Here is a 26,372-nt window from a genome sequence, read left to right on the forward strand (position 1 = left end):
CCCCGAGTGGAAATCTTTTATAGCCTCCCATGTGCCTGTGGCATGTCCTTAGTTAAATTCACAGTCATGAGATCAAGCCCTGCAGAGCCCTCCACACCCAGCGGGGAGCCTGCTTAAGATTCTCTCCCTCTCCTTCTGCCCCTCCACCCCACACGTGCAAGCTCTCAAAAAAAAAAAAAAAAAAAAAAAAAAAAATTTTTTTAATTTCCACTCAAGTTACACCAACTTTTTCAGCTGTCTCTGCTCTTATCCACTAAAGAATGCTCACTTTCAGGCTGCCACTGATTCCAGAGCTGCTGAAAAGATGTCAAGTCCCAGAACTGCTCCTTTTCGAAATCTCCAGAACTGAGCCCGTGCATGGACAGTGCCTGTTACACTGTTTCTCCTTGTTTGTTTTGTTTTGCCTGCTTGTGGAATGTTTTCTCGGGAGAATGCTAGAAGCAAAAAGCCCTTTTCTTGGTAAGATGCGCCTCTGTTAATTTGGTGAAATGTCACAGATAAAGATTGTGTGTGTGAGACATTGTGTATTTGCGTGCACACATGCGCACGTGCGTTCATCAGCCTGTGCTAGTTTCGCTCCTTTGATTGCCGCCTTCAACAATGGAACAGGATGACTTTTTCTTCCCACTCATTCCTCCTCCGGCAGTCATCCTGCTGGATGACTTAAGGAGACCATGCTCTTTTAGCAAAACATCACATAGGAAATGCCTATGGAATGGCTAATTTGGTAAGTGTGAAAGTCGGGTTTTGTCGTTTTTTGTTTGTTTTTTGTTTTGTTTTGTTTTTAGATATCTTACCTTGAGCTCAGACCGCTGTGAAGGCCTTTTTTAATTCCCCCACTCTCCCTACCAGACCCAGGGGCTCGAAACCCCCAACAGAGAACAAAACAGAGCGGAAGTAGGATGGAAGAACTGATCCACCTCACCAGAAAAGGAGGAGCCTTGAGAGTAGACAGCAAAAGGGTATAAAAGAGAAAGTATGGCCATGGGGGTGGGTTGGAGTTGAGGGAGAAAGGGTTGGTCAAAAGCAGAAGGCATTTCTCTGCCAACCGCAACGCTGGGATATGCATTCACAGTACCAACAAGAGAAATCGGGGGAAAGTTGCTGAGAGAACAAGAAATGGGGCCAGCATCCCTCCTGGGCCCTGATTGGTTGAAACGCATGACCAACGAGATTCTGTGTAAGCTTGATAAGCTTATAGTAAGTGCATTTGGTTTATGGTCTATACTATCCTTTTCCTTTCAAGACAGGAAAACTGAGGTCCTGGCTGTAAAAGTAGAAATCAGGACAGAGCCATTTTCAGGTACTTCTCATTGACTAGTAAGTTAATTACTAATAAATGGATTAGGGTCACTCCCAAAAGAGAACAGAAAGAAAAAGAAAAAGAAAAAGAAAGCACAAGACCAGAATATCTTTGCCTTGGAGGACTTCCTCATGGTATAGAAGACATAGCATAAGTTACATTTCAGAGCCGGATAAATCAAATCTGCCCCCCACCACCCCCCGCTGTGCTAGATGAGAGAGGGGGAATCAGGTTGGGCTGTCTCTCAAGGTAGTTCCCCAATGCCTACAACTACAAGTCAGTATGATCTATTCCAAGCCTCCAATCCGCTCCAGTTCGCCAGCCAAACATGTGGGGATTTGGCTGCTGTCCAATAGTTAGGTAAGTGAGCAGGCAGATAAGCAATAGCCAAAGTGGGGTGAGTAAACCAAGGAGATCAACTTTAGATACTTAAAATGTGAGGCTATGACAAAAAGTGTGATTAAAAAAGAAAAATCCTGGGAATAACCGAAAATGTGGAGTGAGAGGCTGGATATAGAGTTGAGAGAAATTAGAAGTGATGCGATATATTTGTTCTGGTGGTAGTGATGTGGGAAACAAAGACAGAAGGAAGTGGTGAATAAAATTAAATTTCCTTATTACCAGCAGCCCATGGACAAATACTTGAGGCGGGCACAGTGGAACATTTCTCTAGAAGCCTCCTACCGTCTTAATGTGCATGCTTTGCTAGAGGGAGAAACAATCTTAACCTGACAATAGCAAGGCCTCCGGGATCCTAGCAGATGAAAATACCTTTGGAAACTTCCCCTTGCCTTTACCTCCCCCAACTCCCAAGTATATAATCAGTCACTCCTCACAATCCCAGGGTAGCTCTTTCTGTCCATGGGCCCTGTCCCCATGCTTTAATAAAATCACTTTTTTGCACCAAAGACATCTCAAGAATTCTTTCTTGGTCATCGGCTCTGGACCCCTACCACCACTCCAAAACCACATCAGTAGTAGCAAAAAAAAAAAAAAAAAAAAAAAAAAATTCAACTTAATGTGCACAAAAGTGAAAAAATGCTGATAAGTGTGTTCAAGGGATAGGCTGTTTCACATAAATGAATCATTTTGATGAGGGAGCAGGGGGCGGGCTGAGGACAAAGTGCAAGCTAGTGCACCCCCCCCCCCCCCCAGGTGGAACATGTGTGATATTTCTCAGGCACTCCTGGCTGCCCAAGGACAAAGGAAAGGAAAGACAAATGGCCAACTGATAGAGGTCCCAGTCATACAGGACATGGGTCTCCACCAGTTTACAAATATCTTAGCAAATTACAAGAAAAAGGCAATCTTGTCAATAGCTTAATCTCCAGAAGACTGTAGACTGTTTCCCGGAGCCCCAACATCACCCTCCCCTCCATAGTGATGTGGGGAACGAAGGCAAGGAGGAAACGGCAGGTAAAATTCAGTGTCCTTATAACCTGCAGCCCATTGGCAAATACTTGAGGCAAATACAGAGCAGAACTTTTCTGCAGGAACCCCCTACCGTCCTAATGTTAATGCCTTAGTGGAGGGAAAACAACCTGAGCTTGACAATAGCAAGGCCTCAGGTGTCTTAGGAAAGTCCTTCTTTAGCTTATGAAAGTCCTTCTGGAGGCTTCCCTTGTGACTTCACCTCCCCCAGCTCCATAGTGTAAAACCAGTCATTCTTCACAGCCCCAGCACAGCTCTTTCTGCCCACGGATCCTGTCCCCATGCTTTAATAAAATCACCTTTTTGCCCCAAAGACATCTCAAGAATTCTTTCTTGACTTCGGCTCCAGACCCCAAGAACCCCCCATCACCCCAAATCCTCATCAATTTCAATTCAACACATGTTTGTGCACTGGCTCCTACAGGAGGGACTATGTTCATGAGTGTATTTATTTATATACAAGTAAATATAGAAGTAGATATATTCAGTTCTAATGTATCCATGCCTTCTCTGGTCTATGATCAGTCTCCAGAAGTTGCTACTATATCAGTCTGACTTCTAGTGTATTCCAAACCAACATTGCCATGGCCTTTAGAACTGGGTATGTTCTCTCTGTTAGGACTCATTGAATCCTTCATAGTTAATAAATACGTCTTTGTATTTGATGAATATAGTATTTACCTTTTCTGCAAATATACCTTATCCCTAAGAGACATAAAATTCACCCCCCCCCCTTTTTTTTCTTTTTATGTTTCAAATGGAATCAAACACTAAAGCAAAATTTTAAATACAGATTTCTTAAATAAAAAAGTAATGGCATATTCATTGAAGAAATTTTAGAATACAGAGAAGTAAAAAAAAATTCTAAAAATCACCTAATATCCCGCTCTACCCAGACTTAATCATTCTTAAGATTTTATATTACATTCCAATGTTTTATCTACCTGTGTAATAAAGATGGGATCACACTGTATATGGGGGTTTTCAACTTGCTCTTTTTACTTATGAATTTGTGTTATACGTTTTAAATGATGGCAGAGTATTCCATACTATGGAGTGTAATATAAATTACTTAACCTGTTCCTTTATATTATTGCACCTTTAAGTTGCTTCTGATCTTCCTAAACCATCGTTCTAAACAATATTTTTATAGGTAGCCAAAACCTATAAAAATATCTTTCCTTATTTCCTTCAGATGAATTCTCAGGAGTGGTCAAAGAATTTTCCCACTTAAAATTTTTTTTAATGTTTAATTATTTTTGAGAGACAGAGAGAGAGACAGAGTGCGAGTGGGAGGGGGGGCAGAGCGAGAAGGAGACACAGAATCTGAAGCAGGCTCCAGGCTCCAAGCTGTCAGCACAGAGCCTGATGTGGGGCTTGAACCCACGAACTTCAAGATCATGACCTGAGCTGAAGCCGGATGCTTAGCCGACTGAGCCACCCAGGTGCACCCAGAATTTGCCCACTTTAAAGGCTTTTGATCCATATTATCAAATACATACGAGATATGGTATACAAATTTTGCCTCCAGAAAGGTTACAACACCAATGCATATTTCTGAACTCTGACCAACATTAGGACTATAATGTTTTAAGTATAGATCCATCTGATAGGTTAAATGTTATTGGTTGTATTTTTTTAATGTTTATTTGTTTATTTTTGAGAGAGAGAAAGAGGGGTGAGGAGAGACAGAGAGGGAGACAGAATCCCAAGCAGGCTCCACGCTATCGGCACAGAGCCCAATGTGGGGCTCAAACTCACCAACTGTGAGATCATGACCTGAACCAAAATCAAGAGTCAGACATCAACTGACTGAGCCACCCAGATGCCCCTTTACACATGCTTTCTAAATGAAGATGCTTCAACTACCTCCAATGTAGTAAAGGAAAGGTACATCAAAGGAGTTTTAAACAAAGACATGCAGCAAATTGACCAGCATGTGATACATATAACCAAGCCTTGGCCCATATTTAATACAATGGCTGGAGTGTACATATCATAAAACCACAATCAGTTGCAGTAACTGGCCAAAGGAAATGCCTATTAACTGTAATCTATCTGATAAAGAATGGGCTAATGGAAGTGGATGGTCCTCATTAAGCCTAAAAGACCAGTAAGATGCCCAACACTGTCACTGTTGTCCCTAGAATTGTCCAGGAAAGAGTGGTGGCCACTCCTGAGGGTTCAGACAAGGAGGTGGAGACCACACCATCACAGCTGAGGCCACCAAAATCATTCTGCTCAGCAGGCAACTTTCTGATTATGGTTGGCTTCTCACATAAGTTTTTCTCCAAACTATAGGATATGCTGTCAGTCAATGCAAACTTCTATTCTCACAGTGATTTGTCTCCTTGAAAAATTAATACATTGGCAATCTTGTTTCTGGTGGATTTCTTATGTATGCCTAATCCTGATGATCAACTCTGGGCATAGTAACAAAATTGAATTTTTAGACTTGCAAAACTAAAGCCAAGACACTGGATGGTGGTGATCCAAGGCAGTTCTTATGTGAGTACGTGACCTCGCTCAATGCACTCTGTGATCCCAACAGTTTGGTAATTGCATTTATTCGACCTTGATGGAATTCATGAAAAGTACTAGAAAAAAAAAATCAAGACCTGGCTACATCCAACAAAATGGATGGATTTTATAAATATAATGTAGAGTGAAAGAAAAAAAGGCCTTTAAAAAAGCCAAATACATATAACATGATTTCATTACATAGAGTTCCAAAACAGGTAAAATTAATCCCTACTGTTCAGTTTATATATCTATATCTATATCTATCTATCTATCTATCTATCTATCTTAAAGCTACTCAGAAAAACAAAGAAAATAATTCCACAGAGAAAGGCAAATATGATTTCACTTAGATGTGGAATCTTAAAAGACAAAACAACAAACAGCAACGAAAAGAGAAACAGACTCGTAAATATAAAGAGAAACTCGTGGTTGCCAGAGGAGAGGGGAGGAGGGGGATAGGCGAAATAGGTGAAGGGGATAAAAAATAAATACAAATCATCACCATTTCAAGGCAACACCTACCTCCACTCTGGCAGGGGTTGGCAGTGGGGGGTGAGGGAGATGTGGTCCAGGACACCCAAGGGATTTCTGAGGTGTAGGCAATGTTCTGTTTCTCTATTTGAGCGGAGCTCGTATGGATGCCTGCTTTATCACTAGTTGTTAAATTGCATATGTGTGTTTAAAGTACTTTTCTGTGTATATGTTATAGTCTATCATTTTTTTAAGTTTAAAAGGTTAAGACTAATGCACAAATTGGGGGCAATAGAGTCAGGGATCGGAGGAAGGGCTACTAGCACAGGCTCAACAGTTAGATAGCTTTATTTCAAATCCAAGTTCCACCACTTAATGCAGGGCATGACCTGAGGCAAGTTGTTTAACCTCTCTGTTCCTCAGGGTCTACTACTTGCCAAATGTGTGCCGGTGCCGGTCACTGAGGACACCAAGACAAGCAGAACCAAATGTGAGCCTCGCCTTTGTAGAGCTTCAGTCTAATGGGAGAGCAGACATTAATCGAATAAACACACTAATAGATGTCAAATTGAACTATGAAAAATGCTATGAGGCTGGGGGCAAAAAAAGGAACTTAAAAAAAATGACGGTGCTAATGAGAATGTGTTATGTATTTGATCTATTGGGAAGGTCAAGAGAGGCTTCTCTGAGGAAATGGTCGCCAAATTGAGATCTGAAAAATTATGAAGTGTTAATTAACTAGGTAAAGAGGAATATGGGGGAATATTTAAGGAGAGGCAACAGCATGTGTGCAAAGGCCCTGTGGCAGAAGAAGCATGACAAGGACAAGAAACTCAATATGCTGTAAGAACTGGAGAAGCACTTGAGGGCTGGTCCACGCAGGACTTTGTTAGCCATTGTAAAGGATTCTTCGGGAAGTAAATGAGGTTTTGTTTGTGAAACACATCAGCACAGAAGCTGGAACACAGTTCCGTGTGTTAGCTATTGTTGAAAGTGGATGAACAGAAAAGTTGTATGAGAAAATGCAGGTTGAAAATAACTGTGGAGTATGGAGCTGTGGAATCAGTACATTGTTCACCTAAAACTAATGTAACACCGTGTGTTCGCAATACTTCAATTAAAAAGAAAGAAAGAAAATGAAAAGAATGCTGAATATTTTTGAGGCTCTGAAAATTAACATAACAAAGTCTTATTTTACACTAATTAAATCAGAAGAAAAAAAAGCATGCTATGATGCAGTGTACAGGTTAAGAGGTTTTGGAATCACACAGGTTTCAATCCTGGCCTTGCCATTTTATGGGTTAAATGAAGATAATATTTTCCTCTTGGGGTTGTTGTAGTGATTAAGATCATATATGGTAAACCACTTATTGCCTAACATACAGTAGGCAGTCAAAAAGATTTATTTATCTTCTTTTATAGTTACTAAGACTAGGAAGGTGGTAGAGAAGATGATAAATTCAGACTTTGCAAATTAGAAGCGCTCTTTGAAAAATACATTTGGCTTTACTTAGCCAATTAGATGCTAATACTCTTTGACCCAGTAGACACCTTTGTGGATCTAGCCCAGGATATAAACCAAAAGAAGGGGAAAATCACATGGACAAACATACTTGTGCATGTTATGTCAATAATTATGACAAATTAGGGGCGCCGGGGTGGCTCAGTCGGTTAAGCGTCCGACTTCGGCTCAGGTCACGATCTCGCGGTCCATGAGTTCGAGCCCCGCGTTGGGCTCTGTGCTGACAGCTCAGAGCCTGGAGCCTGTTTCAGATTCTGTGTCTCCCTCTCTCTCTCTGACCCTCCCCCGTTCATGCTCTGTCTCTCTCTGTCTCAAAAGTAAATAAACATTAAATAATAATAATAATAATTATGACAAATTAGAAATAATCTAAATGTCCAGTGTATGAAAAAATTAAATTACTTGGGTGCCTACTACATGTCAGGCATTTCATATATTTTCTCCATTTTCTTCACAGCAATTCTGCAATGTGACTATTTATTTGTTCCCACTTTTTAACGACTTTGTTCAAGGTCACACAGCTAATGATAGAACCTGAATTCAAACTAAGGTGTATATGATTCCACAGTTGTTACAAATATAGATGGTGGAGCAGGCCACTTGAACTTTAATCTCTGTTCCACCACTTACTAGCTACCTGGCCCTCAGCAAGTCAGTTGACCTCTCTGTCTCAGTTTCCTCCTCTATGAAATGGAAATAATAACAGTACCTTCCTCAATGGTTTAAATGAAGTGATACATAAAAGTGTTTACAACAATTTCTTTAAGAGCTATAGAAGTATTAGCTATTATTCAGAGTATTATGCTTCCATTACACCATGCTGCATCAGAAGCTGTAAATATAGATTTTAATTAACATGATAGTTTTTGTGTAACGTTATGTGAAAATATGAGAATACAAAATTGTATCTATGCTATAATGACAACAATGTAAAAGGCAGTATATAAGTGTATATAAGTATATAAGAACTAAGATTTCTATACCAAAAAGACTGTATTTGTTGGGATATTGGTACTATGGTGAATTTATTTTCTTTTAACTTGCAATAATATTGTTTCATAAGAGTAACAACAAGGTGGTTTTTTTTTTAATTATGCTTAAGAAATTTTTTACGGGCGCACACGTGGGTCAGTCGGTTAAGTGTCTGACTCTTGATTTTGGCTCAGGTCATGATCTCACGGTTCATGGAATTGAGCCTTGAGTCCAGCTCTCCGCTAACAGTGCCAGAGCTGGCTTGGGATTCTCTCTGTCCCTCGCTCTCTCCCCCTCCCCCACTCACACACAGCTGGCCCCCTCTCTCTTTCTCTCTCTCTCTCATCCTCTCCTCTCGAAATAAATAAACATTTACAAATATAGAGGAATTATTAAGAATTTAAAAAAAAAAGAAATTTTCAGTAGTGTGGTTGCATACTTCTGTCTCTGCTGTGTAGAAACTATACTAACTGGGGACTTACCCTCAGGCTAGATCCTTTGAGGGGTTCGGTGTTACTGGCTGAAGCAAGACACTTATTGCACAAGGATTAATTTCCCAGTCTCTGAAATGATAGATCTGGATTCAGTTTCATGTCTATGGCTGAACAGCTGAGTGAGCTTAGGCCAATCACTTAACCTCTCAGAGCCTCAGTTTCCTCCTCTGAGAGGACATTCCTCATCATAGAGAACATAACTATGTCATGGGTTATGTTTTCTTTTTAATGAGTAGTAAATATGATAATGAATATGATGCTTCCTTGACACCCCACCAAGATTATCACAATTAAATATTTCCTAGAGTAATCAGCTGTTTAATGTTTGCCTCTCTAAGACATCCTCTGATGTCTTAGGAGATAAACCCCACCAAAGCATGGAGCACTGCGTTGCATAGTGCAGCATCTAGCATAATGCTTTGCACATAGTAAGCTCTCAGTAAACACGTGGATGAATGCATGAAAACCTTATAGGAATGGTCTTGGCAGTTTCCACTACAGAAATGTGATCGGATTTAGTGTTGGCTCAGGAAAAGACTCACACAGCATGGTGTTGTCTTCAGCTGTCATAGCAAGGCTATGTGCTCTGCCCAGAGATACACAGCCAAGGGGGAAGTGTGGACCGAAATCCGAGCCACTGACCTGGCAGGGGGCAGGGGGCACAGATTGTCTACCTGGAACCAGAGATGACTTTCGATAATTCCCACAAAGGAACCACCATTTAGGCTAGCAGTGGCCTTGGGTCACAGAATCAGGGATCCAACCTCAAAAACATCCAATCCTGGGAAAATACATTAAGGGGCTTAAGGTAGGAAGGGGGAAATGACCAGATGAAAAGTCCTTCAATTTAAAGACAGTATTTACCTTGTCCAAGCAAGCAAATAACCCATTCACCACTACCCAGCTCCCCCAAAAATGAATGTCTCTGGTATCTCAGCTGAACCTTTAGGTGGGGCTGAGGGCAAGACTCTGTTTTTCCACTGGAGGACATGAGTCAGTGAACAGTGAGGTTCTACTTAATCACCACCCAAAAACAAGGTCCTTAAAACCAAGAGCTAGAAAAGCAAGGAAGTGATTAATATAAAAGTCAGGATAGTGATTATTCCTTCGTCAGGGCAGGGTGGGGTGGGGGTGGGGATGGGGGTGGGGGTGGGGGTGGCGGTAAGGAACCTGATGGAGAAGCCATATATAGAGGTTTTCCGGGGTCCGAAAATGTTCCATTCCTTGACCTCTGCGGTGGTTGCTTCATAATTATACTGACACATGCTCTATGTAATTTTCTAAATGTGTCTTATATTTTACAATTTCAAACAGCTGGAAAAAAATACAAACTATACAGTGTTTTTAAGCAGGGAAAAATGACCAGATTTGTATTATTAGAAGATCACTTGGCTGTTGAATGGAAAATTGATTGAAGGTGGGCCAAGGCTAGAGGCAGAGAAAACAGGAGGTGAGGTGGCTGCTATAACTTGGTGGGAGATTACAAAGACAGGCCAGGACCTCCCCCTTAACCTCCCTCCCTGGTGGCTCCACTTAGAGGGACTCACACTGCCTGGCCAGTGGCACCGAGAGCGCATTTTTCACAATGCCACAATATTATCCAAGTTGAGTTGACACAGGGGCTTCTGTCATAACATAGAATCACTGTCATGATATCTAATCACTCCAAACTTTACAGAGTGTTTTCACATCTGCCCTCCAGAACCAGAATGTTAGCTCCATGAGCACAGAGGCTTTGTCTTGTTCACGGCTATACCCTCAGTGCCTAGAACTGAACTTGATACACGGTGGGTGCTCACTACATATTACGGAATGAAGGAGCGCATTTAATTATCATTGATATTTAATCACCACGACAACCTGTGAGGACAGGTAGGCCACGAATGATCATCCCCATTTTGGAAGTTAGGAAACAAAGACTTGGGGAAACGAAGGAACAGATCAAAGAGCTGATAATTTGGTGGACAAGAGAATCGTGATTTGATTTCAGGTTTTCTGCTTCAACTCCCTTGTTCTTCCCACTCCTTCACAGCTGAAGAGCCGAGCCAAGCCTTCAAGTTCTTAAAGCCCTGAAACACCAGCTGGAAGGAAGTATTCCAAAATACATAATGCTATCAGATATCCTATGTCATCGGACATGCTGGGTACAGGATGAGCGAGGCCTGCCCAGGGCTCAACACCCATCACCACAGTCCCCTCAGAGGAGATGCAGGGTTCCCCTGGCAGATCAGATCCAGTCGGCCCTAGGCCAGCTGGCACCTGTATTTCCCCACATCCCTCACTTGTCTCTGCTCCTCATCCCATTCTACCCCTCCACGCAAGAGAAGCTTCCAAAGACCCTGTTATTTAACAGCAAAAACACGCATTCTCGTTTTTCTCCTTAGAAGAAAAGGAAAAGAAACAATAAAGAAATATGGCAGCAGGCAGTTTCGGTGCTCCTCAAGAGCCTTTGTCATCCGAGTGGGATTCCGTGGGGAGGCTAAAAACATAATGCTCCATGAGAAGTTAATCTTGATTTCTTTCCTCTTAATGTTAATTAAAAGTAGTCATTTGAAGCAAAAACCACAACTCGGACACCTAGGGACTCCAGATGTTCAATTAATAGGAATGTTTATACACCTGGAATTATGTATGTCTTCCGTGGGAATCTTGGTCAAACTCCAAGAACCAGCAAACACAGTACTTAAAACAGGGTTTTGGACAGAATACTTAAAACACACAAACTGCTCAAGAAAGTCGAACTTTTAGGTCACCTTCCTCCCTTCTTCCCCTGCTGCAAGGCCTGATACTCACTTTATCCCAAGAGCAGTGTGGTCTACGAGAGTTGGACCATCCTAGTCAGTTAAACAGTCTGTGTAACCACCCTGAGAGTGTCACACGTAGGACTCACCAGAAATTCATTGGCAAACTCCTCTTTGTTAGATTTCCTGTTTTGGGCTTCATCCAGGAACTTCTGCAGAATTTCTCTTTGGTCCATGCTGCAGGGCAAGAGAAACTGTCTACCAGTGGGTTAAGAAAGGGCATGTCAAGTGGATGTCATGGCCGAGATACCACCAAGAAGCCACTGCTGCCTCCAGAGCAGAGCATGTTGAAGGCTGTGGTTAACTGACTTCATCACAAGCCCTAGAGGAAATTAGTACGCAACCAGCCTCTGTGGTCACACAACAAAGCCATCATCACTCCAGGGCCCTAGCGCCTTCCTTCTCGAGGAAGGAACCTGGTTACAATTCAAGTGCTAACAAACAAGAGGCTAACCAGAGCATAACACATGGCCTGCTTAGCTCTGACACCGTTCCACTCCAACATCTTTAAGTCAAATTCACCCTTTTTCTTGCTTCCTAGAGAAAAGGCAGAATTACAGGTCTTAGGAATGGGGTCTGCCTCTCCCCATTTCCTCAATGAACACAAAGGCCCTGTCGATCCTTTCTGTTTCCTCCTGTCCCAAATGAACTCAGCGAAGTTCAGTTAGGGTCCGAAAGGGAGACAGACGCCGTTTGGAATTAAGACACCTTCTGCCTGCACTATTCTCCCCCAAAGTTTCTTGTCCATGCGATCTGTGGAAAATTACTGTTCATCAGAGAAGGCTTTTTTATTCAGCAATCTTATGTCTGCCATATACACCTCAAACTCTCTTTTGGATGAAGCAAAGTCAGCTGCTTCTGACAGTCTGTGTCTCTCCGTGGGCTGGGGAAGTGCTGACCTCCACTAAGGGAAGTGCTGTTGATTTCAGGACTGAGTATTGGTCTGTATAAGATCCAGGAGCACAGTGGCCCTCATGAGGAGCACCTGACCAGGAAGTTGGCACAATATCCCCTGTAGGCAATGCTAGTAAACTATAAGGAACAGAAAAAGAGTAAAATCAGCCACCTTGCTGGCAGCAGTATAACTTTCAGGGCCGAAAGGCTGAAGAACCATTTCTAGAGAAGGCATTCTACTATCCAACTAGTGCCTTGGAAAAGGCCATTGTTTCAGGAAGCCACGCTGTGAGTGTGGCATTTTGTCCCTGACAGACAAGCTGTTCGAGAGAAAGCTTCCACATCTCAGCTTGCGTAAATCCTCTCCTCAGTGGGTACAAACCTACCTAAGACTGTCTCATGCGGAGTGAGAGCAACTCAAAATCAGTATATCATCTCTGTTTGAAGACAGAAGTTCCATAAAAAAAATTGTTAACAAAATTAGTCTGAAATAATCCTGAAGAAAACCGGGAAATGTGCCATTAGAACTTCCTCTATTAGCAATCTTTTCTGTTTTGGATTATTTAAACTCCCTTTAGGAAATTCGAGGCACTATTAAGCTACCTCCACTTTATTGAGCCTCGCAACAGGAAAAGAAAGGTCTTTGAGGGATTCTGCATGTGAAACAGTAGTTGTTGAGAACAGGATAGTATTCCTCAGTCCCCATCCAGCATTAAAGGAGACTTTTTTGTTGTACTAAATAATGCAATGTTTTATTTGGCTATCTTAAGACTTACAGGGGAAAAACTTTAAAAATACAAAATTGAAAATTCACAATAACTAAAACCATGTGAAAGTATGTACATGATTAAATGAAGACTAAATGGCACCGAAAAGAATGAACCGTGTGAGTGCTAGAATTAAGGATTTTTTTTTTTTTTTAAGTAGGCTTCATGGCCAACGGAGTCCAATGCAGGGCTCGAACTCACAACCCTGATCAAGACCTGAGCTCAGATCAAGAGTCAGACACTTAACCGACTGAGCCACCCAGGTGCCCCTAAGGATGCTTTGTAAAATTCTTTAAACATTATTTTACCATTTTTTAAATTAGAAAAAAGCAAAAATCCATTAATTTGTTCAACAAATTTATTGAGTACCCACTAAATGCTAAGTATTATGGTAGGGCTGGATATACGAGAGCAAACAAGCCAGAATAGAGTGAAAAAACACCCTTAAACTGGTTAATAAAGCATCTCAGGACTAAGACATGGCTGTAATTACTCATTAAAATAAAAACGTTCCAAACTAACCGGTTAATTTGCAGAGTAGCAAAGCATAACCCTAAAAGAAGAATGATTTTCTGTATTTTAACAAGTAAAAGAGATAGTTTCACAATCCCTCTGTCCCCTTAGAATGTAATTACTTCCAACAAAACTAGAACTTTACTAATTAATAAACAAAAAGATACCTAATAAAATAAGTTTTAAATCTATATTTCTCAAACTCATATTTCAGAACGATCTCTAACTTTATTCTCTTCTTAGGGAGAGCTAACATAGTGATGGCTACGAGATAAAGAAAAACTCGCTGAGTTGCCCCTCCTTTTACCCCAAATATAAAAATCTAAAAATAGCGTCTGAGCCGAACTGCAGATTTCTTTTCAAAAGCAAGCAGCAATTCTTAGGAGTCTGTTCCACACTAAAACCAAAAGATACAGAAACATCGTGAAATAACCAAACCTCAAAAACCCACTTCGCTGAAAGACCATTTCCTGAGTAGACCACTCAAGCAAACGACAAACACAACCGAAGGAGAAAACAAAAAAACTTTTATTAACAGTTTTATTTTAACAAATCTAAGCTGCTACTTAATTTTTCACACTTCCTTCTGTAGATACGGGAAGGCGACAGGAGCATCATGCTTTTTGATATAGATTCTGATGACTCATTTATATCTTGTGGGAAGATCAACAACTGGGGAGGGGGAACATGTTCTATAGCAAAGACTGGCAAATACGTAAAAGAATTGACGAATTTATGGTGAAACATTTGAACCGGTCCGGCCTAAGCCCTAAGTGAACACAACAATTCCATGAAGTGAAAGACCCATGAGCACTTTGTCAGGACCCGCCGGGGTGAGTTCTAGTGGAAAGTAAAAGTGAATGAGCACCTGAAGAAGAGCCAGGAAGGAACACCTCACTGCTGCCTCCTGTGGTTCTGCTGTTTATTCAGAAGGCGGATGACAGCACAGAGGAGTGCCCCTCGTAGTCACCTGCACTGGCAAGAGGGGAGCGTGCCTGTATTATGTCCGACATCAGCGTCACGGAGGTTGGAATTCGATGACAAAAAAAAAAAGAAAGAAAAAAAATAAACTTTAACCAAAGAGAATATCAGGGGAGATCATTAGGACAAGTATTATCAGTTAATAGGAAATACACTCAGGTTTCTCACAACATCCTTCTCTCTCTATGGGGAGGCCTGTTTTACCCTGGGGAAGCCACTTAACAATCTTTGCTTCGGTTTCACTAGGGTCATTGATTTGATACGGGCTCCGTGTAGTATCCGTGAGACACGCAGTTCTTTGTGAGCATCCTGGTGGTCACCAAGGCCTGCTTGTCATTTCTCCTCAATGTCTTGTAGATTCAACCAGTCTCTTCCATTCCCATGCTGACCCCCGCCCCCCTTTTTGCACATGTGGGTTCCATCAGCAACAGGCTCTTAGTTGTACTCCGTGCTCGCGTCTCCTAGGAACCAAGCGTGGGTGAAAGCTCTTAAAACTCCACTTAAATGCTAAAGAACCCAAGTAGTTACCGATGGTCTACTGAACGCACGTCCAGATTCCTCAGCTTGGGTGGGTCCCCCCCACCCAAACTATCTAGCCACATCAACCACAGGCCTTACTCATTTTACTGCCACCTCTTTTGCTACTTCTCACCTTTCCCCTAATGTTCGCCAAGATGAAAATAAAGCTGTAAAGCCTACTCTTTTCTTCACAATGCCCGCCCCTAACTCCATCTCAGCACGACTTTCTTAGTCTGCCTCCTTTCGGTCGAAGTCTTTATTTTCAGCTGTGGAAGTTTGCTTTGTTTCTTCACAGGTTTCTTGCCTCCCACAAGTTTATTGAAAAGAGTTTATTCGAAAGAAGACACATAAGCCACCCCCTGTAGTTTTAAATGTATCAAAGGCCACGGTGGTGCTTTCCATATACATTTGCGGGACCCACAGTGCTTAACATGCTCTTAAGCACACCTAAATTACACCTGTTGTGATCAAGCACACTACATAATGTGGTTAGGTGTTGGTGAGGGGTCCACCCTGACTTGGTTACTCTCTCTGTCAAGTACTCCAGGTCTCCTGCCTGGCACAGACCATGCCTGTCTCTGGCCAGGCACTTTTCGCTGTGCCAGGAGCAGATGGGCCTTCCCTACAGGGAGGTCCCGGAACCTGGAAAAGAGCATGTACCTGAGAGCTGCTGCCTGAGCAGCCGGGCCACTGTTATGGAAGGAATGATGCTGCCACCACTGAGGCAGAGCCCAGCTCTGTGCTGCTAAAATGGCCAGGAAAAAAACGACCCCTTTATCTCCCAGAATAGACCCATTTCCCCTTCTATAAATGGACATAGTAGAGGCTGATAAAACGCCTCTGACGAGGCTTGTTGCACACATCACCCACAGCAGGAAAGTCCCCCATGCATCTCCTGGTCATGATGGCTTCTCATCGCTACAGCTTTCTGAGACCTCATCAGTCTCTTCGGTTCACCCGCTATGAACTTCATAGTCAGCTTCCAGCCATCCACGGGGAATCACGCTCTGCCTTTGGTTTCGGAAGTACAACCCTCAGGAGGCTAAAGACAACTGATAATTTGCAATTGACCCAATTTTCCTTCTATTAAAACAGAGTTGGGACTCTTGGTGAGACCTGGCATCGTGTTCAAAACGTAATCAAACTTGAAATCTTATCTTTCATTTGTTGACTCAGTATTGAGTCCATTCATTCTTTTTTTTTATTCATTTATTCTTTTAATGAATATTTATGAGATCCATAGGTACGCAAGAGAATGAGGAGGAGGGGGGCTACAGATGTGTACAACAAGTTGTCTTCATTCAAGGATCTTTTTCTAGTAGGGGAGGGAAGTACACAAATAACTATAACTTAAGGCCATTTGTGGGAATATGCAAACAGAATGTTGAGAAGGCAAAGGTCACTTTGTATTTGGGTTTTCTGGGTAGCCTTCATTGAGGAAGCGACCTTTGAGCTCGGTCTTGAATATGTCGAAAAGCCTGAGGAGAAGCAATATAAAACAGAGAACAGCAGGAGGAGGATAGCTTAGTGAGTGGCTCTCAGTCCGACTGGATGATTGGTCATGTAGAGAAGAGTCTTGATCCACAAGGCTAGAAAGGGCAGTTGGAGACAGACCCTGAGGGAATTTGAATGCCAGGCTAAAAAGTCAGGCTTTATTTGATGGGCGATGGAAAACTGGGGAAGGTTTTATATTTTTTTTAATAACAACTTTATTGAGGGGGTGCCTGAGTGGCTCAGTCGGTTAAGCATCCGACTTCGGCTCAGGTCATGATCTCATGGTCTGTGGGTTTGAGCCCTGTGTGGGGCTTTGTGCTGACAGCTCAGAGCCTGGAGCCTGCTTCGGATTCTGTGTCTCCCTCCGTCTCTGCCCCTCCTCCACTCGCGCTCTGTCTCCCTCTCCCTCAAAAATAATTAATAAACATTAAAAAAAAATTAAAAATATAACGACTTTACTGAGGTAGTACTGACATAGAACAAACTACACACTTCAGAGTGTGTGGCTTGAGAAGTTTGAAATGTATATACACCCAAGAAGCCATCAGTACAATTAAAACAATGAACATATCCAATCACCTTCAAAAGTTCCGCTGGAAGATCTTAAGAAAATGGCAATCAAAGCAATGTTTCTTTCCTTTCTTTTCTTTTTTTTTTTTTTTTTTTTGAAGAAATGGCCCCTCTGATAAATTTTTTTAAAAGTCTCATAATCTACTTCAGTAGTATGTAAAATTTCAAAATGATTATATCTGAAAATGACTCAGAAGACTAGACAAGGAAACCACAGCTTTGGTCAATCTGGTGGCCGTATTAGGACAGATGGGAATGGGCAAGCCTGGAACAGGACAATCAGTTAATAGCCTAAGAGACTTTACCAAAAGTCCAGGCATGGGGTAACAAACTCTCATAGAAAGAATCCGGACAAAAAGCAAGGAATAAGTGAGAAAGACTAGGTGAGTAGGGCTGGAGGCAGGGAAAAGGGGAAACATGACTGAGGTTTTGAGCTAGCTGGACAGCAATCTGAGGCAGTATAGGGATAAAAAAGGTATATAGATACAAAGAATTGGAGCTCATGGATATGGATTTAGGAAGAAGGGAAATAAGTCCGTCAGACTTAGGAATCTTAGGAATCACACTGAGGCGAGAGGTAAAGCCAGAAGATTGGCTTAAGCCAAAACTTTATGAACTGTGACAGCAGCCCCAAACTGTTCATGGTGCAGTGTTTAAAATAGTCCAGGGGTGCCTGGGTGGCTCAGTTGGTTAAGCGTCCGACTTCGGCTCAGGTCATGATCTCACAGTCCATGAGTTCGAGCCCCGCGTCGGGCTTGGTGCTGACAGCTCGGAGCCCGCAGCCTGCTCCGCGTTCTGTGTCTCCCTCTCTCTCTGCCCCTTCCCTGCTCATGCTCTGTCTCTCTATCTCTCAAAAATAAATAAATGTTTTTAAAAAATTTATAAAAAAAAAAAAGGTGTGGAAACAAAGGCTCAGGGGAATTTGGATTACTTGCCCAATGTCACATGATTAATCTTGGTGAAACTACATTGTGAACATCAGAGACCTGAATGTATTCTTCATCTCTGGGCTACAGTGCCTTCTTCCTGCCACCCAAACACTTCAGCTCTCCCAGGAGAGGGTGCCTAGGAACGAACACAACACCTAAGCCAGTGCTGCTTCATCCATTTACTTGGTATAATCCCCAGGAGCACTGTATCCTCAGTCTCCAGATATGCTGTATACTTGGCAACAGATTCCTATTCGGAAGTCTTGCTGACAGTATAGGATAAAATGGGGAGCTAGCGTAGCTAAGAGGGAAGAGAAAAGACAAAGAGGAGGCTGCTGGCCTCTGACCTTTATCGTGTATTTTTCAGCTTTACTGAGAGAGAATTGACGTTGTAACATTGTATACATTTAAGGTGTATAGGGCAATGATTTGATACATGTATGTATTTCAAAATGATTACCACAGTAAGGTTAGTTAACACATCTGTCATCTCACCTAGTTAAACAATGTGTGTTTTGGGGCACCTGGCTGGCTCAGTTAGTGGAACATACAACTCTCAGTCTCAGGGTTGTGAGTTCAAGCCCCATGCTGGGTGTAGAAAAAAAAAATTTTTTTTTAATAAATACATAAACATAGGACAGATAAATAAATAAAGTGTTTTGTGTGTATGGGTGTGGTAAGAACTTTAAAAATCTACTCTTTAGCAACTTCTGAATACAGGATATGGTATTGTTAACTATAGTCACCATGATGTACATTATTCTCCCAGACCTTTCTCATCTTATAACTGGAAATTTATACCCTTTGACCACCTTCACCCATTTCCCCCACCTCCCACCCCCTGCCCGGGGCAACCCCCAATCTGTTCTGTTTCTGTATCAATCAATTAAATTGGATTTGCTGAGAATTAGTTCAAATACTTATACACAATTTTATTTCATGAACAAAACAGCATTGGTCAGTGTGAAAATAGTGATTTCACCTAAGAAGTAAAATACCACAAAACCCACCCTGTTGAATTTACAGTAATGTAAGGGACAAAGAAGTACATCAAGTGTCTTCAACTGGTAGCAAAAAAAAACCTAATTGCTACTTAAAAGAAACATGAAATCTCATTTGGGATTACAAACCTACTGTGATTTCTCCAAGAATTGAGGAAATCACACAACTTGAAAAAGTCAAGATATAGTCCCAGCGCTACATCTTTAATTCTGTGCATTGAGGGGAAACAGATAGCTGGCTGGCTGAAAGGAGGGGATGTGGTTACACTTTAGCCAAACTGTAACCAAACCATTAATGCCTCTCTTCAAAATAGATATAGCAACCCCCCCCCCCCAAAAAAAAAAAACCAAAATAGATATAGCAATGCTTTTCTTCTTGACAGTCAGGTAAGTAGTCTGGTTTTGGGACTTAAGGAGTCTTGATGATTGCCTATGAATCTATGAGATTATTAAGGACTATTTCAAGATATTCATAATATGGATACTGTATGCCTCATTTCCAATCACTTCCAATCACTTATGGTAGGGCCAGGGAAAATATATACCCTCTACTGACTGACTACTCAGGAGTCACAGAGCTTTCTGATTTGCTAAAGTTCTCAAGAAAGTGTGGACTATGCCAGAACCAACAGAACACTCGAAAATCTAAAAAACAGAGTAATCCTATGTACAATTGTGTTTGGCAGGAATTATCAGGATTGCCACAGAATTTAAATTATTCAAGGAGAGATGTTCATTTAGCTTTAAAGCAAGGGTCTACACACTTTTCTGTCAAGAGCCAGATAGTAAATATATTTTACAGGCCATATGGTATCTGCTGTAACTTCTCAACTCTGACGTTGTGGTACTAAAACAGTCATAGACAATATGTAAACAAGTGAGTGTAGCTGCAATCCAATAAAAGAATTTACAGAAAAAGGAGCAGGCAGGATATGGCCAATCCTTGCTCTAAAATGATGGGTCTCAAGTTCTGTATGTACATAAGAATCCCCTGTGGAACTGGTAGTATCCTAGGTCCCAGCCCACCCCTACAGAATCAGAATCTCTAGGGATGGGGCCTGGAAATCAGCGATTTATAAGGTCCACAAGTGGTATGTAGGCCCCTTTTTGGTTTGAAAAACACTGTGGTATGCAGCTAGTTTCATCTAAGCTGGGATGGCCCCTCTGTCCTAGATGTGGGCCAGCACTTCCTGCATCCTGTGGCAGTAAAAATGCACTCACTGTTTCATCTTTTGTCGGCCTTTCTGGTAGGAGGGCAGATGCAGAAACTGCTATTTTTTGCTTTCAACCTAAAAATGCATAAAATAATTCTGCTTTGGTGAAATTAACACAAGACTCAGGTTATGAATTCAAAAGAAATTCTCAACTTAAAGAATTGAAATCTCCCTGAAGTCCTTTAGATTGCAAAATGAGCAGACAAGATCCTTCCCAAAGGACAAGAGGAAATCTGAAGGAAGTTTACTGTGTGCTCCCTTTCCCAAAAGATCTCCAGCCAAGCCGGGCTCTGATGCTTCCAATTCCGCTCCTAACAAGTCGTTACTTTGTGTCTAGAGGTCTTTGCTTAAATGGTACCTCATTAAAACTCACATAAAAACACAAAGCACAAAACCTCTGTAGACCTCCAAGGGCTTCTCCCAACTGTAGCAATCAGTAGAAAAGAAATTATTCAGCTAAATTAGGTTCTGTTCAAAAGAAAGCAGTTTTGGATTTGGTTGTCTGCTTTAACTGCCAGAAATCAATCACCTGAGCAGTCACAGGGGCAGTGATGTTCAGGCTGGCAAACAGCTCCCACCTCTTCTTCAGCTCTCCAGATTCTCCTAGGAAGAACAATGGATGGCCTACAGTCAAAGGGATGGTTTTCAGGAGCTTCCCAAAGAAACCAGGAATAATCTGCAGATACCTTCAGGAAATGCGGCTCTCACTAAGGCTTCTGCTGATGCTGGAAATGAAGAGGAGTGCTCTACGAGAGCAGATGGTCTAATGATTCCTAAGACATGACCTTAGAATGCCTCCTCTAGACCTCGTTTTTGTTAGACAATAGGGGGATGGTTCTGAATTTCTTCAACATACATCCAAAGATGTTAGGGAGAGGAGACCCAGAAATTTACCAGGGAGCAGAGTGAAGCCAGGCTGAGATTAGCATTCTATCACCAGTATACTTGCTAGGCAGTTATACATAGAAAGTGGGATTTAGCTTTGCAGAGTTAGTAGTCAACATTTTAGGCAAAGTGTCTCTGGAGTCCAACACCCATAGTCCTGAGCTTCTGACTGTTCCCCTTTTTACTGCTCTTTTCAGCAAAGTAGGGAGATCTGTTTTTCTACCTGGTTTCCAACTTACAAAGAATCAGGAATTGGGAGTCCCAGGTATGAGTACAAAAACAATGCAAATGCCTATCAGAGCCAGGGCCCCAACATACTTACCCAACCTCCCTGGCCCTGGACAAACTCCCGGACGGCACTGTTCCCATTGATCAGGTTTACTATGGGGATAGCCACCTGTCTTGCTATTCCAGGAGCCATGCGGGCCACACATTCAAGAAGCTTCACGGACACTGCCAGAAAGGCTCTCTCATAAACTAAGCTGGAATCCTGAGCACACCAGGCCTGGCTGAGAGATTTTACTGTGTCCTGCAGTATAGTTCCTGCCTGGGGAGAAACATGGGATATCAGTGAAGTATCGAAAAAAAAGTCTACAAGAAGCTGTAGGTGCAGGAATCCAGTAAAGCAAGTGTTTCCTATAGGAGAGAATAGCAAATGCACCACTGGTTGTATCTAAGATAATCTAAGGAGTAGAAGGCCAAACTTTTCCTATTTTATGATTTTGTTATTTATTATAATGGGTATAGAGAAAACTAAGTAGCCCATCAAACCCATGATTTCAGGTGTCATTATTTAGGATGAGCAAAATGATTGAAAGAACAACAAAATGATTTGAAAGGACAATATTAAGTACGTGATAGTACTTAATAGTCAAATTGTGAAGGTACTGCTTGAATGACTGAAGTCTGGAAAATTCTGAAGTAAAAAAAAAAAAAAAAGATTTGTTTTTTCTCTCCCTCTTTCCTTCCCCCCCACAAAATTGATCCAAAAGTCATTAAATGGGATGGGGCGCGTGGGTGGCTTTGTCGGTTAAGCGTCGGACTTCAGCTCAGGTCATGATCTTGTAGTTTGTGAGTTTGAGCCCCACGTCCGGCTCTGTGCTGACAGCTCAGAGCCTGAAGCCTGCTTTGGATTCTGTATCTCCCTCTCTCTCTGCCCCTCTCCAGCTCATGCTCTGTCTCTCAAAAATAAATAAACGTTAAAAAAAAATTAAAAAACAAAAAAACAAAAGTCATTAGATGGGGCCAAGCAAGATGTACTGTGGTGTAGTGTAGGGGGGCCCATGGGAGTCAGAGCAGGGTGTCAGAGTCCAAACAAGTTGGGAGGGCCATCCACATGAGTACCTAGATCTTGGTTTCCAAATACCATTCTCCATTAAAACCAACCAGAGCTCCCTGGACAATGGCTGATTTCAGGCTGGGGCCTGGAAAGACAAGAGATATGTCAGAAATTAAGGAAGTACTCACAGAGCTACAGGACATGCCAAAAAGACGCAGTCCAGATTGAAAGGACTCCCACTGGCCAAAACTAGGACAATTTGAACATGCAAATAAATAATGATGGTAACAGATTACTAGGAACAGATAGGAATTCATGAGTCCATGTTGATATAAAAAATAAATACATGAAAGAGTAAAAAAAAAGAAAAAGAAAAAAAATACATGAATAGATTGAAATGTTGATGAGATACTAGATATTTACACGGCTTCAAAATACCTCCCTATGCAAATTTAACTATATTAACTGCAGTAGATATAACTGCTGTAGAGAAGCCTTGCAGACACCATCTTAAGTGATTAAGTTAACATCAGTAATGGGACAAATGAAATTTGTGCCACTTAATAGGTACGACGAGAAGAACATTGCAATACTTTTGTGATCTTACTGCAAAGGTACATATCCTGAATCTACGCAAGAGGAAGCATTGAAAAACCCCAAATTTAGGGACCTTCTACAAAATTACTGACTCATAATCTTCAAGTGTCATGGTCATGAAAAATCACGGAAAGATTGAGGAACTATTTCAGATTAAAGGATACTAAAGAGACATCACAACTAAATGTAATATCTGATTGTGGCCTAGATCTTTTTGTTGTAAGTGACATCATTGGGACAACTGGAACAATTTGAATGGAATCTGAGGATAAGATGAAAATGTGTCAGTACTAGTTTCCTGGTTTTGATGGTTTAGATCATGGTTATATATAAAAGCACAGCCTTGTTTGAAGGAAACATAGAAGTATTAGCGGATGATGGAACATCCTATCAGCCACCTACTCGCAAATGATTCAAGAGGGAAATTCTTTTTCACAATATGCACAACTTTCCTATGAGTTTGGGACTGTTACAAAAAACTTTTTTTTAATTAAAAAAAAAAAACTAAATTCATCTCTTAGCTACCTTAGGAAAGCTTTAGTGCAAGCAATTAGGAGTAACAAGTCTGGCTCTGCCTGAATAGGCGTACCATCCAAGCTATATTCAGTAAGAAGAATAAAGCACATGGTGAAGAGTGTGGTTCAAATCCTAACTTCAACACTCACGGAGTAACCTAATTTCTTGTTTCCCTATCTCTCAGTTCCCGTATCTGCTTAAATGGATATCAAGTCAGAAAATACTTATTGGGGATCTCCTGCATACAAGGTGCTATTCTAGGTTGTGTGAATACTGCAGTGAACAAAGAGGTGAGATGTTTGCTCTCACAGCATTACATGCACATGAGGAGAGGTTGCACTTATGGATAATAGTTTCTACACGACCTCATAGAGTGGTATCAGGCTTAAATGACATAAGTGCAAAGCATTTAGAATACTGTGTGGCGCGTGTTAAGTGATGAGTTAATATTACCTGCCATTATTGATATTAATCAGCAACATCTTCCAGAACATTGCCGATGGTCTTTACATCCGATACAGAATCCAAGTGCTATTGCCAATAATCATCATTCTGATGAAAAGCCAGATATGCCCTAGTGGGTTGCTGTAAGTACTTACCCCTCAGTGCAGCATACTTGTCGACTATCATTCCTGTACATAGTTTTGTTGCTGGGCCTTCTGGGGGTGGGGGAGGGGAAGACACCCACTCTCAGCAAAATAAATATTAAAACTAGTATATTAGAGACTAAAGTGCTTTACCAGGGACAAAATGCTACAGATGTGCTCTATGCCACTTAAGCACAGCTCTGATGAAAACAAATGGAAACAATGTCACTACCACTTGGGCTTTGATGAACTCCTAAAGAACTAGCAGCTGGAGAATTCCTGCTGTATCTCCTTGGATGAAGATAAGCCCCCAAATCTCTCACTAGGATATTTCTAGTCACAGTCATGTAAGAAAAGAGCATCTGAAATAGAAAAAAGCAGCAACTTCACCTGTCCCTGAATGGTTTCTGAAATGATGTTTTTGACAGAATCTTCCATTTCTCCATTGAACTGGTCACCCAACATTCGAAGGCGACCAGCAATGATGGCCACGTCAAAAGAGCTTGACTCTCCTAAGACAGAGGGAACACATTCACATTTGTTACAGAGCTTGAAGGAATGGCAACTCCCAGGAATCTGGGCAGTGGAGAAAGTTCTTGACTTTTAAGCAACATTGGGCACTGTTCTCTCCCAAGAACACCTTCAATATTCTGTCAACACCGAGAATCAGAAAATCTCCCTTCACTGAGAATATCTTTCTCTTCCATGGAGACTACTGATTTTCAGGTATTGCTGAAAGCTTAGTTTGCCTTTTGAAACTTCAGAGGAAATAAGGAAGTCTACCCAGATTCTCTCATTGATCTACAATCACCACCTCAGGCCAGGAGCCTTACCTGAATCTGTTTCATCTGCACAACGTAGGTCCCGGTTAGCAACCTGCACTGTGGGGCTCAAGAAGTCTGTGAGTAAAGAGTCCACAATGCATTGCGTTTGCTCCTCAAAAGTTCGGGGGCTCTTCATTTTAGATGGTTGCTGCAGAGTTTTGCTTCTCCACAAAACAAGCAGTTTTCAGCTCAGTAGTAAGTCAGAAATACTGGTAAGCCAGGTGTGTCTACCTCTTGTAAAGTTTCCTAAGGGGACATGTAATCCGAGAGCCTGCCCTACCAATTTCCTTCAAAACTCGCTGCTCAGAAATGTGGGACTCCTCTGGACAGCTTATACAGAACTCAGGAGACTTTTCAAAGGCTTTCAGTTCCTTTTCTCAGAACCACACCCTAGCCAGTATCTAAGATTAATTAATAACTTGTATTGTTAGCCAATTTAGGACTGAAATAGAGTTGAGGAAGAGCTTTCTTGGGCAATTTCATTTAGAAATACTTCCTGTTAGGTTCTGTGTATGGCATAAGTTAAAGAAAGAAGGTTCTGAAGTTATAATAGATAAGAATTCAACGCCTGACATATGGCATTTGTTTGCCATAATCATACATTTAACTTACTGAGTATCTTTTTTTACATGTTTATTTATTTTAAGAGAGAGAGAGAGAGAGCACACTCACACGCACACGATCAGGGGTGGGGCAGAGAGAGAGGGAGACAGAGGATCTGAAGCAGGCTCAGAAAGGGCTCTGCACTGACAGCAAAGAGCCCAGTGAGGGTCTCGAACTCACAAACCGTGAGAGCACAGCCTGAGCCAAAGTCAGTCGCTTAAACAACTGAGCCACCCAGGCACCCCAAATTGCTGAGTATCTAAGGGTAAGGAACCATACCTAGCACTAGAAATAACAGAAAAATGACAGACACAGTTCCTGTCCTCAAGGAGCTTACACTTTAGCATGTATGACAGATATTATGTGACTGATCACATAATTTCTTGTGCTTATTGAGATACGGTGTGTGATTACAATGTGCAATAGGGAATCAAACCTAGGGGGTTAGAAAGGCTTCCTTGAAGTAGTAACATCTAAGATGAGCTCTGAGGGACAAGTAGGGATTATGAGGCAAAGAAGAAAAATAAGACCATTCCAGGAGGAAATAGGATACATAAAAACTGAGAAGGTGGAAAAGAAACTTGGGCATTTGAGAAATTATGAATGGAGACAATACAAAGTATTTCACAGAGAAACTATGAGGATTAAATAAGATAATATTACATGGGATGAACCAGCAGTT

The 26,372-nt window shown here is 41.7% G+C and overlaps 2 protein-coding genes across 8 annotated transcripts in view; both read right to left on the reverse strand.

Moving 5' to 3' along the window:
• The window catches only part of PTPN22 (protein tyrosine phosphatase non-receptor type 22), a 59,040-nt gene extending 46,878 nt beyond the window's left edge, over positions 1–12,162 (reverse strand). For 3 of the 4 annotated variants that reach the window (XM_042953482.1, XM_042953481.1, XM_042953484.1), the window contains exon 1: positions 11,607–12,162. In XM_042953482.1, coding sequence (XP_042809416.1) covers positions 11,607–11,693 — 87 coding nt within the window. In that variant the 5' untranslated portion in view covers positions 11,694–12,162. The remainder of the gene's footprint in view (positions 1–11,606) is intronic. The other variant, XM_042953483.1, reaches the window with a different exon arrangement.
• A 1,832-nt stretch (positions 12,163–13,994) lies between these two features.
• On the reverse strand, positions 13,995–25,749 carry BCL2L15 (BCL2 like 15). Of its 4 annotated transcripts, none has more exons than XR_006206593.1 (5): positions 25,097–25,749; positions 24,654–24,775; positions 21,607–21,831; positions 20,929–21,002; positions 13,995–14,686 (listed from the first exon to the last, which is right to left on the reverse strand). XR_006206593.1 is itself a non-coding variant. In XM_042953491.1 (4 exons), the coding sequence occupies exons 1-4, from the start codon at positions 25,221–25,223 to the stop codon at positions 20,985–20,987; spliced, it is 492 nt and encodes a 163-aa protein (XP_042809425.1). In that variant the 5' UTR covers positions 25,224–25,749; the 3' UTR covers positions 19,148–20,984. The 4 variants fall into 4 exon arrangements, 2 of the variants coding, with proteins under 2 accessions (XP_042809425.1, XP_042809424.1); XR_006206594.1 differs by lacking the exon at positions 13,995–14,686 and adding an exon at positions 19,148–20,474; XM_042953491.1 differs by lacking the exon at positions 13,995–14,686 and having other exon boundaries at positions 19,148–21,002.
• Positions 25,750–26,372: the final 623 nt, after the last annotated feature.

The sequence above is a fragment of the Panthera leo genome, chromosome C1, assembly GCF_018350215.1.
Source record: "Panthera leo isolate Ple1 chromosome C1, P.leo_Ple1_pat1.1, whole genome shotgun sequence".
Classification (NCBI taxonomy): Eukaryota; Metazoa; Chordata; class Mammalia; order Carnivora; family Felidae; genus Panthera; species Panthera leo.

Coding starts and splice junctions, on each gene's coding strand:
- BCL2L15 (XM_042953490.1), bottom strand. CDS start 25,223: ATGAAGAGCCCCCGAACTTTTGAGGAGCAAACGCAATGCATTGTGGAC. Junction 24,776..25,096: donor TGCAGATGAAACAGATTCAG/GTAAGGCTCCTG, acceptor CCTCTGTCTTAG/GAGAGTCAAGCTCTTTTGAC. Junction 21,832..24,653: donor CAGAAACCATTCAGGGACAG/GTGAAGTTGCTG, acceptor GTTTCTCCCCAG/GCAGGAACTATACTGCAGGA.